Raw genomic sequence first — 15,806 nt, 5'->3', positions numbered from 1 at the left:
TCATAAGCTTTCTATGATTTTCCTGTAAAACACAACAATCACTGAGATAATTAAGAAAAAAAGGCGCATAAATATAAGAATCACAACCTGAAGGGAGGCAGACACCTCCTTCCTTAGGGGCCCTGGAGGCCCACTGTCGATGCTTCCTCCATATCCTACCTCCTCACAGAGCGGAGGGGCCCAGCCATACATGCAGTGGCAGTTTTTGTTATTGTTGCAAACTCCTCGGCGGTTGCACTTCTCAGGGAAACAGTCAAATTTCAGGACTGAGCTATTCACACAGTATCTATTAAAACATACCCGCTCCTTACCACAGGAGGTACCATCATTTATCACACCCAGGTCAGGTAACCCCATAGGTACCATGGCTAGATGATAGCCAATGCCCCAGCACATGAGATTTTCTTTATGCAGATGAGTGGATATTAGGATGGTGTGATCTGGCATATCAGGGAGGGTTTCGACATTTATGCACTGTAGCCTGCCACATATTGAATTTTGCTTGGTACACTTTCTAAATTCACGAAGTCCTGAAATCCCACAGTTCCCATATTGGTCACCTATTACATTAACTGCATCATAGCACTGATGAGGAGCATCCTTGGCATCAAGTCCAAAAATTTTTTGGCACTGCATATACCTGGATTGACAACTCTGTTTGAAACAGTGGGCTTCATACTTGCAAGGGGTTCCATCCTGCTTATAAGTATCACTTGGACAGAAAGCTGAGGTCCCGTTGCAGTACTCTGCAAGGTCACATTCATTTTCTTCCACCCGACACATGTATCCAGATGGACGAAACTGACATTTATGACAGCAAAGTCCAGTGCTACAGTTGGCTCCTTCTTTGAATTTACAATCTGGTTGACAACACCCGTCTTCTTCACACTCCTCTGTCGAACCACAATCACATTCCTCATTCTCTTCCACAATTTTGTTTCCACATCTCTTAACCACGTAGCCTAGGCCTGGGAGATTAGTTAGACACCTTGCACTTGAAGCTCTATATATGTGTGCAAAATAATCGGCATAACTACAATTACTAAACCCATATCGCCCAGTACCCATGATGCAGCTGTACCTTCCCTTACACTGGCAGTATGCTTCATCATGTAGCATTCCCACACTGTGTCCCAGTACATGAGTGGACCAAGTGGCGGGTGCAAGGATATTTACATCTGGAAAAACACTTACAGATCCAGCATAAAACCGACTACATGCATGTCCCCCGGACTGTGCAAGTAAATCTGAAAAAGTTCTTTTAAGATATAGGTGTACCCAATCTACTGGAACCCGAGTATTTAGTACACTTGTTCGGTATACCAAAAACTGGCTTAAAACTTGCTCTATCTTTGTAAAATTAACTCTAATTCTGTCCTTATCTGTCCATACTTCAACACTAAACAGATGTATTCTTAGACGGATATCTTGGAAGTAAGAGTCCATAATAGAAGTCAGAAGAATGGCATCATTTATGACTTGAGTAAGGTTGGAGTTTGAAAATAAATACCTACTGTTATCAAAGACCAGTGCTATTTCCATGTACATTTGATGTGGATATAAGTCAGTGAAGTCCGGTGTCCTAGCCATGTTCTCATGCTGGGCCATCTGCTCTATTGTTTTATCATCAGTTATGCCACAGATCTGATTAGGAAATTCCTCCTCTTTCTTCATGAGATATACCACGTGCTCAAACTGGGAAGAAGCCTTGCGGGGCTCGATTTGGTAATGATTGGCATCAATTTTCAGGATGCCCCGGAGACCTCCCATGCATGTACTTATCGTAGCTTGAGAATCCGGATTTCCTTCAACCAAGCCCATATAGTTGCAGTCGCTGGGTATATAAGGGTGCTCTTCCAAGAGTCTCCCCTGTTCTGTGAAGGAGAAAACCTGCAAATTCCGAGGCAACAGAAACCTCTTGGGCCACAGATGAACAACACGGTTCCTGCCTTTTACCTTCAGGAGGTAGGACACGTGCCTGGCCGCTCTCTGCTCCCCTCCACGGAAGCTCAGCTTCTTGGGAATGGTGATTTCATAGGAGTCAAAGCCCCACTCAGGGTGAAAATGTAAATCCTTGCCAAGAGAGTCAACCAGGAGCACCGCCAGGACTAGCGACCGGCCTGGGGAGAGGCAGGTCCTCACTGACCTCATGGCACAGCCTGTTCCCCACTGACTCAGTCCCTGCCACTGTGGCCTTGAGAGTCAGCCTTCCAGGGACCTCTGCTACAGGCGCGGGGAGCAGTGCGTGCTCTGCGGAGCTCGCTGGTGCTTGGGAGCGCAGCCCTGGGCCAGGCTGGGTCAGGCTGAGGCTACTGATTTCCCCTGCAGCTGCACGCCCCGCCCAACGCATCTAGTTCGTTCTCTGGGCGGTGCCGTTGGGCGCACGTGGAAGAATCCAAGGAAGGTGCGCGAGAAAAAAATGAAAAGCGAGGCTGCTTGCAAGCTGGTGGGAGAAAGCAGAGAGCAGCTTGAGAAAGGGAAAAAGACTAAAGAGTAAGAAGAACAGAGAACTTGACAAAGGCTCAGTGTATCTTGGGCTATTTCTTTGTTTCTATTGGCCTCAGGACACACCTGACTTTTCCATGGGCTGATTCGGCTGTGTCACAGGTGCTGTGCCCACCTCACCGTTACACCATTTTCAGTGTTCACGGGGAGTCTCTTGCAGCAAAGAGGTTTCCTGGAGTCAGTAGAGGACCACCAGAGCCTGAGAAAATCAGAGCTGACTCATGTCCCCACCCACTACCTGGCTTCGGGCAAGCGGACGTTTCTAAGTTCATTTGCCGGTTGGTTCTTTCTGCTGTGTGTCCTTAGGGTGCTAGAGATCAGCATGATTTTTGGTGTGGGTGTGCTATTTGGATGGGCAGTCTAGGAACAGTCAAATACTAGGAGAATCCAAGGAGACTAAAATCAATTCCAGTTGGATTACAGGAAAACGTTAAAAAGTAGGACAGGCTTGCGTCTGGGTAACAATCCAGGCAAGCAATGTTATTTGTGGACCAGAAATGGACTGCGGGCCCATAAAATACATAGTTATTTATGGAAGGTTTACCGTGTATCAGCCACTGTTCTCAGCTCTTTGCCTGAATCAGCTCCTTAACTCATCACAAAGAAGTCTAGTTTGCAGAAGTTATTGTCATGGATACTCCACACTTGAGAGAAATGAAACTCTACTTTTGTTCATGTGGTGGTGTTAGGTGGCACAAATGCCACACACACGTAGGCAGTCACCCCTCCCTCACAACCTGTAGTCTTTATCAGTTACCTCTGCTGTCTCTCTGGGGATGGACAGAAGTGGACCCTGTGGACATATATGATTGAATGGCTTCTCCCAACATGAAAGAAGCAAGAATTAAAAAGAATATTCACATTTCTGGCTTCTGTATTGTGGTCCAGACATTCAGTGAAGCAGAAACACCAAAACAAGTAGACTTCACCTATGGAGAATATGACAAGCTCTTCTCAGGAAATGGAGATTTTTAAGGTGCCATTCTCCTGTATTGTGAGAAGCACCAGAACACAGCCGTGCTCAGCTTCCAGCCGAGGATGGGGAATCCCTTCAAATGGTCCCCCTCAGGGAGCAGCAAAGGAGGAGGCCTGTGTACTGTGGAGATGACCTGGTTGGCAGGCAGGAGAAGCCCTGAGTGTAATTAGTAGACAGTAGTGGTTAAGGTACTGATTCGTTGGAAAAGACCCTGATACTGGGAAAGACTGAAGGCAGGAGGAGAAAGGGACGACAGAGGGTGAGATGGTTGGATGGCATCACCGACTCGATGGACATGAGTTTGGGTAAGCTCTGGGAGTTGGTGATGGACAGGGAGGCCTGCCATACTGCAGTCCATGGGGTCAGAAAGAGTCAGACACGACTGAGCAACTGAACTGAACTGAAGGGTTAAGCACCAGTCTAAAGGTACAGGTTCCCAGTCAAGTCAGTTGCTGAGCTGAGAGGCAGTGGAAGTAAAGACGTGAAGAAGGGGGAGAAGTCAGAGAGCTGACTAGGGATAAATGAGAGTTTCAGCAAGTGTGCTGAGTTCATAGTTCAGTTTGAAATCCAGGAATTATAGTTTCCTCAGACTGGAAGTCTGGTTGATGTTGTCAGGTCTCCAGCAGCGTAAATTGTAGAGGGCAGTTGGGATCTAACTTCTACATTCATTCTGTTTTATTAACATTTTCATACCTATACCATTTTCATTTAGGCCAATGAAGTATTTCTTGGTTAGAACACTAACTCTAAAACTCCTATTGTTATAATATTATCTTTGGGCTAAACTCTGCAACATCTGTTTGTTAACACAAAGCGTTATGGAAATAGCCTGTTTTGATGTATTTTTCCTTATTTACAAAATTATGCATATATATTTTAAAAAGTGGAAATAGCCCTGAGTTACACAGAGTAGAAAATGCAAGCCATTCCTTTACTCTCAACTTGCATATGTCTCCAATAAACTCTTCCCACACTGAGACAGAAATCTTAGGTATGATTATTTTTCCATCTTAGAAAATTCCATTTAATATAGAAAGTAAATCATATTTTAAAATACTACATACCATTCATATACTTTTGACATTGCTATTTTCATATACAATATATTGTAAATAATTTTCTAAGCCATTGATAAGAGATGTAGATCATTGCCCATAACAAATATAAAATATTCTGTACTATTCACATAATTCTTTATTTAAACATTTCCTTTATTTATTCATGATACAACCATTGTTTCACATTTTTACATTTTTCTTGTTGATAAATATTCTAGTGATTAAGATAAATTTATGTGTAAATATATACAAGCACATACCTTCTTTGCCAGTTCTAATGGATTCTTAGAAATGTTAGATGGAGGTCTCTAAAATCAAACAGAACTTAAAAAGTTCTGTATTGGTTTACCAACTGTCTGTAAAGCAGTTTGTTCAATAACACAATTTAAACATCAAGGTTAAAAAAAGTAACATTGAATTTACCATCTTAATCGTTTTAAAATGTACATTTCCATAGTGTTAACCTATATTCACATTTTTGTTTACCAGATCTCTAGATCTTTTCCATCTTGTAACACTGAAACTCTATACCTAAAAATCACTAATATTGGCGGGCGGGGGAAAAAAAATCACTAATATCATCCCTATTGCCTATTCTTAGGAAGTATCTTTCTGTTGCTATGATTGTGATTACTTAAAGTATTGAATATGAGTACAATCACACTGTATTTTTTCTTTTGTGACTGGCTTATTGCACTTAGCATAATATCCTTGAAGTTTCTTCATGTTGTAGCATGTGACAGAATTTTCTTCTCTTTAAGCATGCATGCTCATCTATGTATGTATGTACCATACTTCTTAGTCATTCATCTGTTGGTAGATATTTGGGTGAATAATGATGCCTTGAAAATGGGTGTCCAAATATCTCCTGGAGATCCTGCTTTGAGTTCTTTAGGACATATACCCAGGAGTTGAATTGCTAGATACATTGTCAGTTTAGTTCAGTCACTCAGTCGTGTCTGACTCTTTGCGACCCCATGGACTGCAGCACGCCAGGCTTCCCTGTCCTTCACAATCTTCCGGAGTTTGCTCAAACTCATGTCCATTGAGTCAGTGATGCCATCCAACCATCTCAGTCTGTTGCCTCCTTCTCCTCCTGCCCTCGATTTTTCCCAGCTCAAGGTCTTTTCCAATGAGTTGACTCTTCACATTAGGTAGCTAAAGTATTGGAGCTTCAGCTTCAGCATCAGTCCTTCCAATGAATATTCAGGGTTGATTTCCTTTAGAATTGACTTGTTTGATCTCCTTGCAGTCCAAGAGTCTTCTCCAGCACCACAGTTCAAAAGCACCAATTCTTTGATGCTCAGCCTTCTTTAAGGTGCAGCTCTATCCATACATGACTACTGGAAAAAACATAACCTTGATTATACACACCTTTGTGGGCAAAGTGGTGTCTTTGCTTTTTAATGTGCTGTCTAGGTTTGTCATACCTTTTCTTCCAAGGAGCAAGCTTCTTTTAATTTCATGGCTGCAGTCACTGTCCACAGTGGCTTGGAGCCCAGTAAAATAAAGTCTGTCACTGTTTCGATTGTTTGCTCATTTGTTTGCCATGAATTGATGGGTCCAGATCCATGGTCTTAGTTTTTTGAATGTTGAGTTTTAAGCCAGCTTTTTCACTCTCCTCTTTCACCTTAATCAAGAGGCTCTTTAGTTCCTCTTCACTTTCTGCCATTAGAGTGGTGTCATCTGCATATCTGAGGTTACTGGTATTTCTCCCAGGAATCTTGATTCCTGTTAAACCATCATAATGACTATCAATTATTATATCTTAACAATATCACTGCAGATGGTGACTTCAGCTATGAAATTAAAAGACGCTTACTCCTTGGAAGGAAAGTTATGACCAACCTAGATAGCATATTCAGAAGCAGAGACATTACTTTGCCAACAAAGGTCCGTCTAGTCAAGGCTATGGTTTTTCCTGTGGTCATGTATGGATGTGAAAGTTGGACTGTGAAGAAGGCTGAGCGCTGAAGAATTGATGCTTTTGAACTGTGGTGTTGGAGAAGACTCTTGAGAGTCCCTTGGACTGCAAGGAGATCCAACCAGTCCATTCTGAAGGAGATCAGCCCTGGGATTTCTTTGGAAGGAATGATGCTAAAGCTGAAACTCCAATACTTTGGCCACCTCATGCGAAGAGTTGACTCACTGGAAAAGACTCTGATGCTGGGAGGGATTGGGGGCAGGAGGAGAAGGGGACGACAGAGGATAAGACGGCTGGATGGCATCACTGACTCGATGGATGTGAGTCTGGGTGAACTCCGGGAGTTGGTGATGGACAGGGAGGCCTGGCGTGCTGCGATTCATGGGGTCGCAAAGAGTCAGACATGACTGAGCGACTGAACTGAACTGAACAAATTAAGTCTTCTATTGCATGACCTTGGTATACACCAAATCAGCTACACCAGTTTGGTATGTCTTTCCATTAATTTGAAGCATCTTGAAGTTTTGCTTTTTTGGGGGGAATGTTTTGCAGTTTTCTACTTCTTTTACTGCTTCGGTTCAGAACACTGCTAAGTGTTTTATACTTTTTAAGGCTGAAGTATTATAGTATTTTAGTATAATGGGGTTGTTTTCTTAATTTCCATCTCTGTTTGCTCATTGTTAACATATAGGAATGTCCCCAATTTTTGAGTGTTGATTTTGTATTCTGTATCACCAACTCGATGGACATGAATCTGAGCAAAACCTGGCATGCTGCTGGTCATGGAATATGATCGCTTTAATGTGTCATTGAACTCATGGGGTCACAAAGATTTGGATACAACTTGGTAACTGAACAAGTTTGATGAATTCATTTCTTAGTTCTAAAAGGTTTTCTTTTTTTTTTTTTGGCAGAATCCTTTGGTTTTTCTGTATATAAGACTGTATCATCTGCAAACAGATTTTATTTTAATTCTTCTTTTCCATTTTTCCATTTTATGTCTTTTATTTCTTTTTTATGTCTGATTGCTCTGGCTAGAAAGTCGTGTACTGTGGTGAATAGTAATGACAGGTGCGAACATTTTTGCTCAATTGTTCTTGATCTTAAAGGAAAAGTTTTTCCCATTATGATGTCAGCTGTCAGCTTTTTATTTAGGACTTTTATTATGTTGAGGTAGTCTTTTTCCCTTCCTAGTCTGCGAGGCATTTTTGTCATAAAAGTGTACTGAATTTTTTCAAATACTTTGTGTCTATTGAGATGCTTATATGGGTTTTGTCCTTTGTTCTGTTAATAAGGTATAGTACATTGAGTGATTTCTCATGTTTTGTACTATCCTTACATTCAGTATAAATCTCATTTGGTCATGGAATATGGTCTCTGTAATGTGCTGTTGAACTTAGTTTGCTAGTAGTTTCTTTAGGATTATTGTATCAATATTTGTGAGAGATATTGATTATCTGTGATTCTCTTTCCTTATCTTTCATCTGGTTTTGATATCATGGATATCTGGCCTCCTAGAATGAGTTTAAGAATGTCACTACCTCTTCAATTCTTTGAATGAATTTAAGAAGCCTGGAAGTTAATTATTCCTTAAATGTTAGGTAGAATTCTCCAGTGAAACCCAATGATCCTGAACTTTTCTGTGTTGACAGGCTGTTGAATCATCTTCAGTATCCCTGTAGTTATAGATCTGTTTGCATCTTTTATTTCTTTGTTATTCATCCTTGGTAGTTGTCTGTTTCTAGAAATTTATCTATTTCTGAGGTCATCCAATTTGTTAACATAGAATTATTCGTAGTAGTCTCTTATAATTCTTTTTTTTTTTTAATGTGATGTTAGTTGTAATGTTTCCTCATTCATTTCTATTTTAGATATTTGAGTCTTCTTTTTTCTTACTTAGACTCATTAACGGTTTGTCAATTTTGTTGATCTTTTAAAAAAGTCAGCTCGTTCCATTGATTTTTTTTAAACTATCTTTTGCAACCACCAGTCTGTTCTCTATGTCTGTGAGTCTTTTCTGTCTTGCAGATAAGTTAATTGTGTAATTTTTAGATTCCACATATAAGTGATATTAGTATGTCTTTCTCTGACTTATCTCATTGTGTTCTCTAGGTCCATCCACTTGTCACAAATGGCAGGATTTCATTTTTTTTTTTTTTTATCAGCTTAGTAATATCCTATCTTCCTAAGCCAATCATCTGTTGCTTGGCACGTGAAGTTGCTTCCACACCTTGGCCATTGTAAATAGTGAAGTTATCAACATTGATGAGCATGTATCTTTTTGACTTAGTATTTACATTTATCTAGACATATGTCCAGGAGGAGAATTGATGGGCCATATAGTAGTTCTATTTTTGGTTATAGAGGTACCTCTATACTGTTTTCCACTGTGGCTATACCAATTTACATTCCCATCGAAAGCGTAGGAGGGTACCCTTTTCTTTACATCCTCTCCAGGATTTGTTATTTGTAGTCTTTTTAAATGATGGCATTGCTCACCAGTGTGATGTGTTACCTCATAGTTTTGATGTGCATTTCTCTAATAATTAGCAATGCTGAGCAGCTTTTCTCATGCCTGTTAGTCATCTGTATATTGTCTTTGGAGAAATTTATATTCAGGTTTTCTGCCAATTTATTGTGTTTTTTTTTTCTTTTTTTTGATGTTTGAGACATTGGCAAATTTTGAATATCAACACTTGTCTGTTGTATCATTTACAAATATTTTCTTTCATTTTATAGGTTATCTTTTTGTAAACTGTGCAAAAAGCTTTAGGTTTAATTAGATTCTATTTATTTATGTTTCATTTTTTTTTACTTAGAAGGCAGGTCAAAAAAAAAAAAAAGCTAAGATTTATACCAAAGAGTATTCTGCCTATGTTCTATGGTTTCTGGTCTTATAATTAGGTCTTTTTTTTTTTTTTTGGCTTTTCAGATTTTTTTGGATTAGAGTTTTAAAAAGTCACATATTTAAAAATATAGAGTTATGGTAGATATAGCTATTTTAATAATACTAGATTCTTATGATGTTATCTGATAAGAATGTTAATAGGCCCACATTCAGATCTTTAATCCTTTTTGAGTTTATTTTATATATGGTGTGAGGTAATGTTCTAATCTCATTGTTCTGCATGTAACTGCTCATTTTGATTCATAATTTTGACGGTTTGATTATTATATGTTTCAGTATATGTCTCCTTGTATTTATCCTTATTAGAGTTTATTGAGCTTCCTAAATTTGTATGTCTATTTTTCTCCTCAGATTTGGGGCACTTTTGCCATTTTTTTCCTTCAAACAGTTTCTCTGTCCCTTCCTCTGTTCTTCACATTCTGGGGCTCCCTTTTGGGTACATTGTTTCCGTGGATCATATCTCCTAAGTCCCTTAGACTCTCTTCATCTTTCTTCATTCTTTTTTTCTGCCTCTGTTTCACTAATGATAAAAGTTCTATCTTTTAATTTGCTGACTTTTGCTTCCTATCTGGTTATGCCCTCCAGTGAACTTTTCAATTAAGTATTGAATTCTTTATTTCCAGAATTTCTGTTTGGTTTTTCCTCATGATTTTTGTCTCTCTGTTGATATCATTTGTTCATGCATCATTTTCCTGATTTTATATAGTTGTCTATCTGTGATCTCGGTTAATTCATTGATCAGTAAATTTGAATTCTTTGTCTAGCAATTCATATATCTCCATTTCTTTAGGTTTACTATCTAGAGATGAAATTGATTCCTTTAAACATGTTATGGTTGCCTGTCTCTTTGTATGTCTTGTTGCTCTTGTTGTTGTTCTGTTTAAGATTTTGACATCTAAAGCATCAGCCAACTCTCCCAGTCTGGTGTCATATAGATGGATTTTCTCCACACAGCCAGATAAGACATTCTGGAGATTTCTTAGGTCTTTTTTTCTCTGTGTGTGTTTAATGTATAATGTCTATGTGCCCTTTCTGGACTTGTGTATGCAATATTGCTGAAGAGATTTGGCAGTTTCTACTTAGGAGCTGCCACTGCAGCACTGAAGCCTGTCTATAGCATTGTAGTAAGTGACCAGCATGGGGCTCCACCAAGTTTCTGTCTGTAGTGCTGAAAACCCTACAGGTTTATATCTTTGTTTGAACCCCCTTGAACTGGCACCCTTGTTACTGTCAGTATGGAAATACAGGCAAGACAGACATTTGTCCCTTGACCTACCCCTTTGAAAGTCACTTGTACTTACATACTACTCCTTTCCCTTCCCAAGGAGAATACGGGAGTTGAGGTTCCTCCAAACTGTGCTGTGTATGTGTGTTTGTGGATCAGGGGTTAGTGGGGAGGATCTCTGGTGAGAGAAATTGGATCAAGTTGCACATACTGTAGCCAAATTCCATGAAGATGGCTTCATGCTTATGTGGGGTGATAATCTTTTAACTGGTTTTTGGATTTCTCATAGAGGTATCAGTTTGTAGTAGAAGCAGGAGTGTCAGGGCTTCCTATTCCGCCATTTTGCTGATGTCTTTAGTCAGTTCAATGGAACTTATTGTAATGGTAGAAATGTTGTATAGTCTAATACTATAGCCACTAACCTTCTGCAGTTATTGACCTATCAAATGTGACTTTTGTGTCAAGGCAACTGATTGTCAAACTTATTTTAATTATGGTTAATTTAAATAGCCACATGTTCCTACTAGCTGCCAATTAGCCAGCACAGTTATGGAAGGCTCAATTGCCCACGTTTCTAGCAGTATTTAATATCCAACTTTTTAATATGGGCTCATTATAAAAAGATAGCTCATTATTTTAAATGACTTTCTCTGATTATTGAGAATGAACTTCCAGTAGTCATGTATGGATGTGAGAGTTGGACTGTGAAGAAGGCTGAGTGCCGAAGAATTGATGCTTTTGAACTGTGGTGTTGGAGAAGACTCTTGAGAGTCCCTTGGACTGTAAGGAGATCCAACCAGTCCATTCTGAAGGAGATCAGCCCTGGGTGTTCTTTGGAAGGAATGATGCTAAAGCTGAAACTCCAGTACTTTGGCCACCTCATGCGAAGAGTTGACTCGTTGGAAAAGACTCTGATGCTGGGAGGGACTGGGGGCAGGAGGAGAAGGGGACGACAGAGGATGAGATGGCTGGATGGCATCACCGACTTGATGGATGTGAGTTTGAGTGAACTCCGGGAGTTGGTGATGGACAGGGAGGCCTGGCGTGCTGCAATTCATGGGGTTGCAAAGAGTTGGACACGACTGAGCGACTGAACTTAACTGAACTGAACTGAACTTACTGTAGTAGCTTAATGTCAATCTACTTTAAACTGAGATATAATTGGCAACATTATATAAGTTTTAAGTATGCAAGATATGTGGGTTTCCCAGGTGGCTCAGTAGTAAAGAATCTGCCTGCCAATGCAGGAGACATAAGAGACTCAGGTTCAGTTCCTGGGTCAGGAAGATTCCCTGGAGAAGGGCATGGCAGCCCATTCCAGTGTCCTTGCCTGGAGAATCCCATGGAGAGAAGAACTTGACGGTCTACAGTCCATAGGGTGGCAAAGAATTGGACACAGATGAAGCAACTAAGCATGCATGCATGCATGCTAAATATGCAAGTTTGTCCTTGAAGTACAAAATGAAGCAGGGCAAAGGCTAATAGAATTCTGCCAAGAGATTGCACTGGTAATAGTAAACACCCATTTTCAACAACACAAGCGAGGACTTTATACTTGGACATCACCAAATGGTCAGTACCCAAATCAGATTTATTACATTCTTTACAGCCGAAGATGGAGAAGCTCTAGATAATCAGCAAAAACAAGACCTAAAGCTGATTGTTGCTCAGATCATCAGCTCCTTATAGCAAAATTTAGGATTACACTAAAGAAAGCAGGGAAAAACCACTAGGCCAGTCAGTGAAAGTGAAAGTTTCTCAGTTGTGTCCAACTCTTTGTGACCCCATGGACTGTATAGTCCATGGAATTCTCCAGGCCAGAATACTGGAGTGGGTAGCCTTTCCCACTCCAGTGGGTAGCCTTTCCAGGGCATCTTCCCAACCCAGGGATTGAACCCAGGTCTCCCGCATTGCAGGCAGATTCTTTACTGCCTGACCCACTAGGCCAGTCAAGTATGACCTAAATCAAATCCCCTATGATTATACAGAGGAAGTGATGAATAGATTCAAAGGATTAGATCTAGTAAACAAACTGCCTGAAGAATTATGGACAGAGGTTCATAACACTGTACAGGAGTCACTGACAAAAACCACCCCAAAGAAAAAGAAATGCAAGAAAACAAAGTGGTTGTCCAAGAAGGCTTTACAAATAGCTGAGGAAAGAAGAGAAGCAAAAAATGAGAAAGGGAAAGATATACCCAACTGAATGCAGAGTTCCAGAGACTAGCAAGGAGAGATAAGAATGCTTCTTAAATGAACAATGCGAAAAAATAGAGGGAAACAATAGAATGGGAAAGACTAGAGATTTCTTCAAGAAAATTGGAGATATCAAAGGAATATTTCATGCAAAGATGGGCACAATAAAGGACAGAAACAGTAAAGACCTAATAGAAGCAGAAGAGATCAAGAAGAGATAACAAAAATACATAGAAGAACTGTACAAAAAAAGATCTTAATGACCCAGATAGCCATGATGGGGTGGTCACTCACCTACAGCCAGACATTCTGGAGTGTGAAGTCAAGTAGGCCTTAGGAAGCACTGCTGCCAATAAAGCTAGGTGATGAAATTCCAGGAGAACTATTTAAGTTCCTAAAAGATGATGCTATTAAAGTGCTGCACTCAATATGTCTGCAAATTTGGAAAACCCAGCAATGGCCATGGAACTGGAAAAGGTCAATCTTCATCCCAATTCCCAAGAAGGCAGTACTAAATAATGTTCAAACTAATTGATAGTTGCACTCACTTTCCATGTTAATAAAGTTATGCTCAAAATCCTTCAAGCTAGGCTTTAGCAGTACATGAACTGAGAAGTTCCAGATGTTTAAGCTGGGTTTAGAAAACACAGAGGAACCAAATATCAAATTGGCAACATTTGCTGGATCACAGAAAAAGCAAGGGAATTCCAGAAAAATATCTACTTCTGTTTCATTGACTATGCTAAAGCCTTTGACTGTGTGGATCATAAAAAAATGTGGAAAACTCTTAAAGAGATGGGAATACCAGATGATTTTACCTGTCTCCCGAGAAACCTGTATGTGGGTCAAGAAGCAACAGTTAGAACCTTATGCAGAACTGACTGGTTCAAAATTGAGAAAGGAGTATGACAAGGCTGTTTATTGTCACCCTGTTTATTTAAATTATATGTAGAGTACAACATGTGAAATGCTGTGCTGGATGACTTACAAGCTGAAATCAAGATTTCTGAGAGAAATATCAATAACTTCAGATATGCAGATGATACTCTAATGGCAGAAAGTGAAGAGGAACTAAAGAAACTCTTGATGAAGGTGAAAGGGGAGAGTGAAAAAGCTGGCCTAAAACTCAGTATTAAAAAACTAATATCAAGACATCCAGTCTCATCACTTCATGACAAATAGAAGGGTAAAAGGTGGCAACAGTGATAGATTTCTTCTTCTTGGGCTCTAAAGTCACTGCAGATGGTGACTGAAGCCATGAAATCAGAAAACGATTGTTTCTTGGAAGGAAAGCTATGACAAACCTAGATACCTATTAAAAAGCAAAGACATCACTTGGCTGACAAAGGTCCATATAGCCAAGGCTATGGTCTTTCCAGTAGTCATGTACAGAAATGAGAGTTGGACCATAAAGAAGGCAGAGTGCCAAAGAACTGATCCTTTCAAACTGTGGTGCTGGAGAAGACTCTCGAGAGTCCCTTGGACAGCAAGGAGATCAAACCAGTCAATCCTAAAGGAAATCAACACTGAATACTTATTGGAATGCCTGATGCTGAAGTTGAAGCTCCAATACTTTGGCCACCAGATGCAAACAACCAACTCATTGGAAAAGGCCCTGATGATGGGAAAGATTGACAGCAGAAGAAGAGGGAGACAGAGGATGAGTGATGGATGGCATCACTGAGTCAATGGACATGAACTTGGGCAAACTCTGGGAGAAGGTGAGGGACGGGGGGCCTGGCATACTGCACTCCATGGGGTCACAAAGAGTCAGACACGTTTGGCAACTGAACAACAACAACAACAAGTTGTAGGTACACCACCTAATAATTCTCTACACAATACTCTTCCCGGGTTCCAAGGCCAACATTGGATGCCTAAAACCACAGATGGTACCAAGCCATATACCTATTTATACTCTTCTTTACCCTGTACATGCATATCTAGGATAAATTTTAGTTCATGAATTGGCACAATAAAAGATTAACCAGACAAACTACTATTAAAGTAAAATAATTGCAACAATGTACTTTTAAGAAAGTTATGTGAATGTGGCCCTCTCTCTCTCCCTCAAAATATCTTACCCTTCTATACTCACCTGAACATATGAGATATTGAAGTTCGACCCAATGATATCAAGTGAGGTGAATGATATAGGCACTGTGAAGGGAATTTTCCTTTATAGTTTGACCATTGAACAATATGTGTTTGAATTGTTGCCCAATACAAGATTTTTGAAAAATAAAGGCGGTACTATGTGATCTTTGGTTGGTTAAATCCACAGATGCAACAGATGCAGGATGGGTTCATTCATAAATATTTAAGATTTTTCTTTTTCTGTGACTTGATAGTTCATTTTTTTTTTTTACCACTGTACAAAGTTGCAGTTATATAGGATGAAGAACTAGAGATATAATATACAACATGATGACTGTAAATAATACTGTATTGTATACTGGAAATTTGTAAGAGAGTACATTTCACTGTGCTCTCACCACACAAACAAAAACGTGTGTATGTGAGGAAATGGATTTCTTAATTAACTTGGTAGTAATCATTCCACTATGTATATCAAAGCACCAGGTTGTTCACCATAAATATGTACAATTTTAATTTAAATAAAGAACACAATCAGCAGAGAGAAGAGTCAACTGATAAAAGAAAATATTTGTAAATCATACATTTGATAATGGGCAAAGAACCAGACTACATAGAGAACCCCTACTACCCAACAATAACAGCAACAAAACCAAAAACAATCAGATTTTAAAAATGAGCAATGTAGTTGGATTTGGTTTGCTAATATTTTGTTGGGGAATTTTCACATCTATGTTCATCAGTGATATTGGTCTAAAATTTTCTCTTTTCCATGGCATCACAGTATCTTTGTCTGGTATTGCTGTCAGGGTGATGGTGGCCCCATAGAATGAGTTTGGGAGTATTCCTTCCTCTGCGATTTTTTGGAAGAGTTTCAGAAGGCTAGGTGTTAACTCTTCCCTAAATGCTTGACAGAA

The 15,806-nt window shown here is 39.7% G+C and overlaps 1 protein-coding gene across 1 annotated transcript; it reads right to left on the bottom strand.

Moving 5' to 3' along the window:
* Positions 1–2,151, bottom strand: LOC113890297 (disintegrin and metalloproteinase domain-containing protein 30-like). Its single transcript, XM_027538235.1, has one exon. The coding sequence runs from the start codon at positions 2,149–2,151 to the stop codon at positions 1–3; it is 2,151 nt and encodes a 716-aa protein (XP_027394036.1).
* Between the last annotated feature and the right edge of the window lie 13,655 nt (positions 2,152–15,806).

The sequence above is a fragment of the Bos indicus x Bos taurus genome, chromosome 3, assembly GCF_003369695.1.
Source record: "Bos indicus x Bos taurus breed Angus x Brahman F1 hybrid chromosome 3, Bos_hybrid_MaternalHap_v2.0, whole genome shotgun sequence".
NCBI lineage: Eukaryota > Metazoa > Chordata > Mammalia > Artiodactyla > Bovidae > Bos > Bos indicus x Bos taurus.
This window is presented reverse-complemented; position numbering and strand designations above follow the sequence as displayed.

Excerpts from the sequence above, each read along its gene's own strand:
- LOC113890297 (XM_027538235.1), bottom strand. The coding sequence starts at position 2,151 with ATGAGGTCAGTGAGGACCTGCCTCTCCCCAGGCCGGTCGCTAGTCCTG.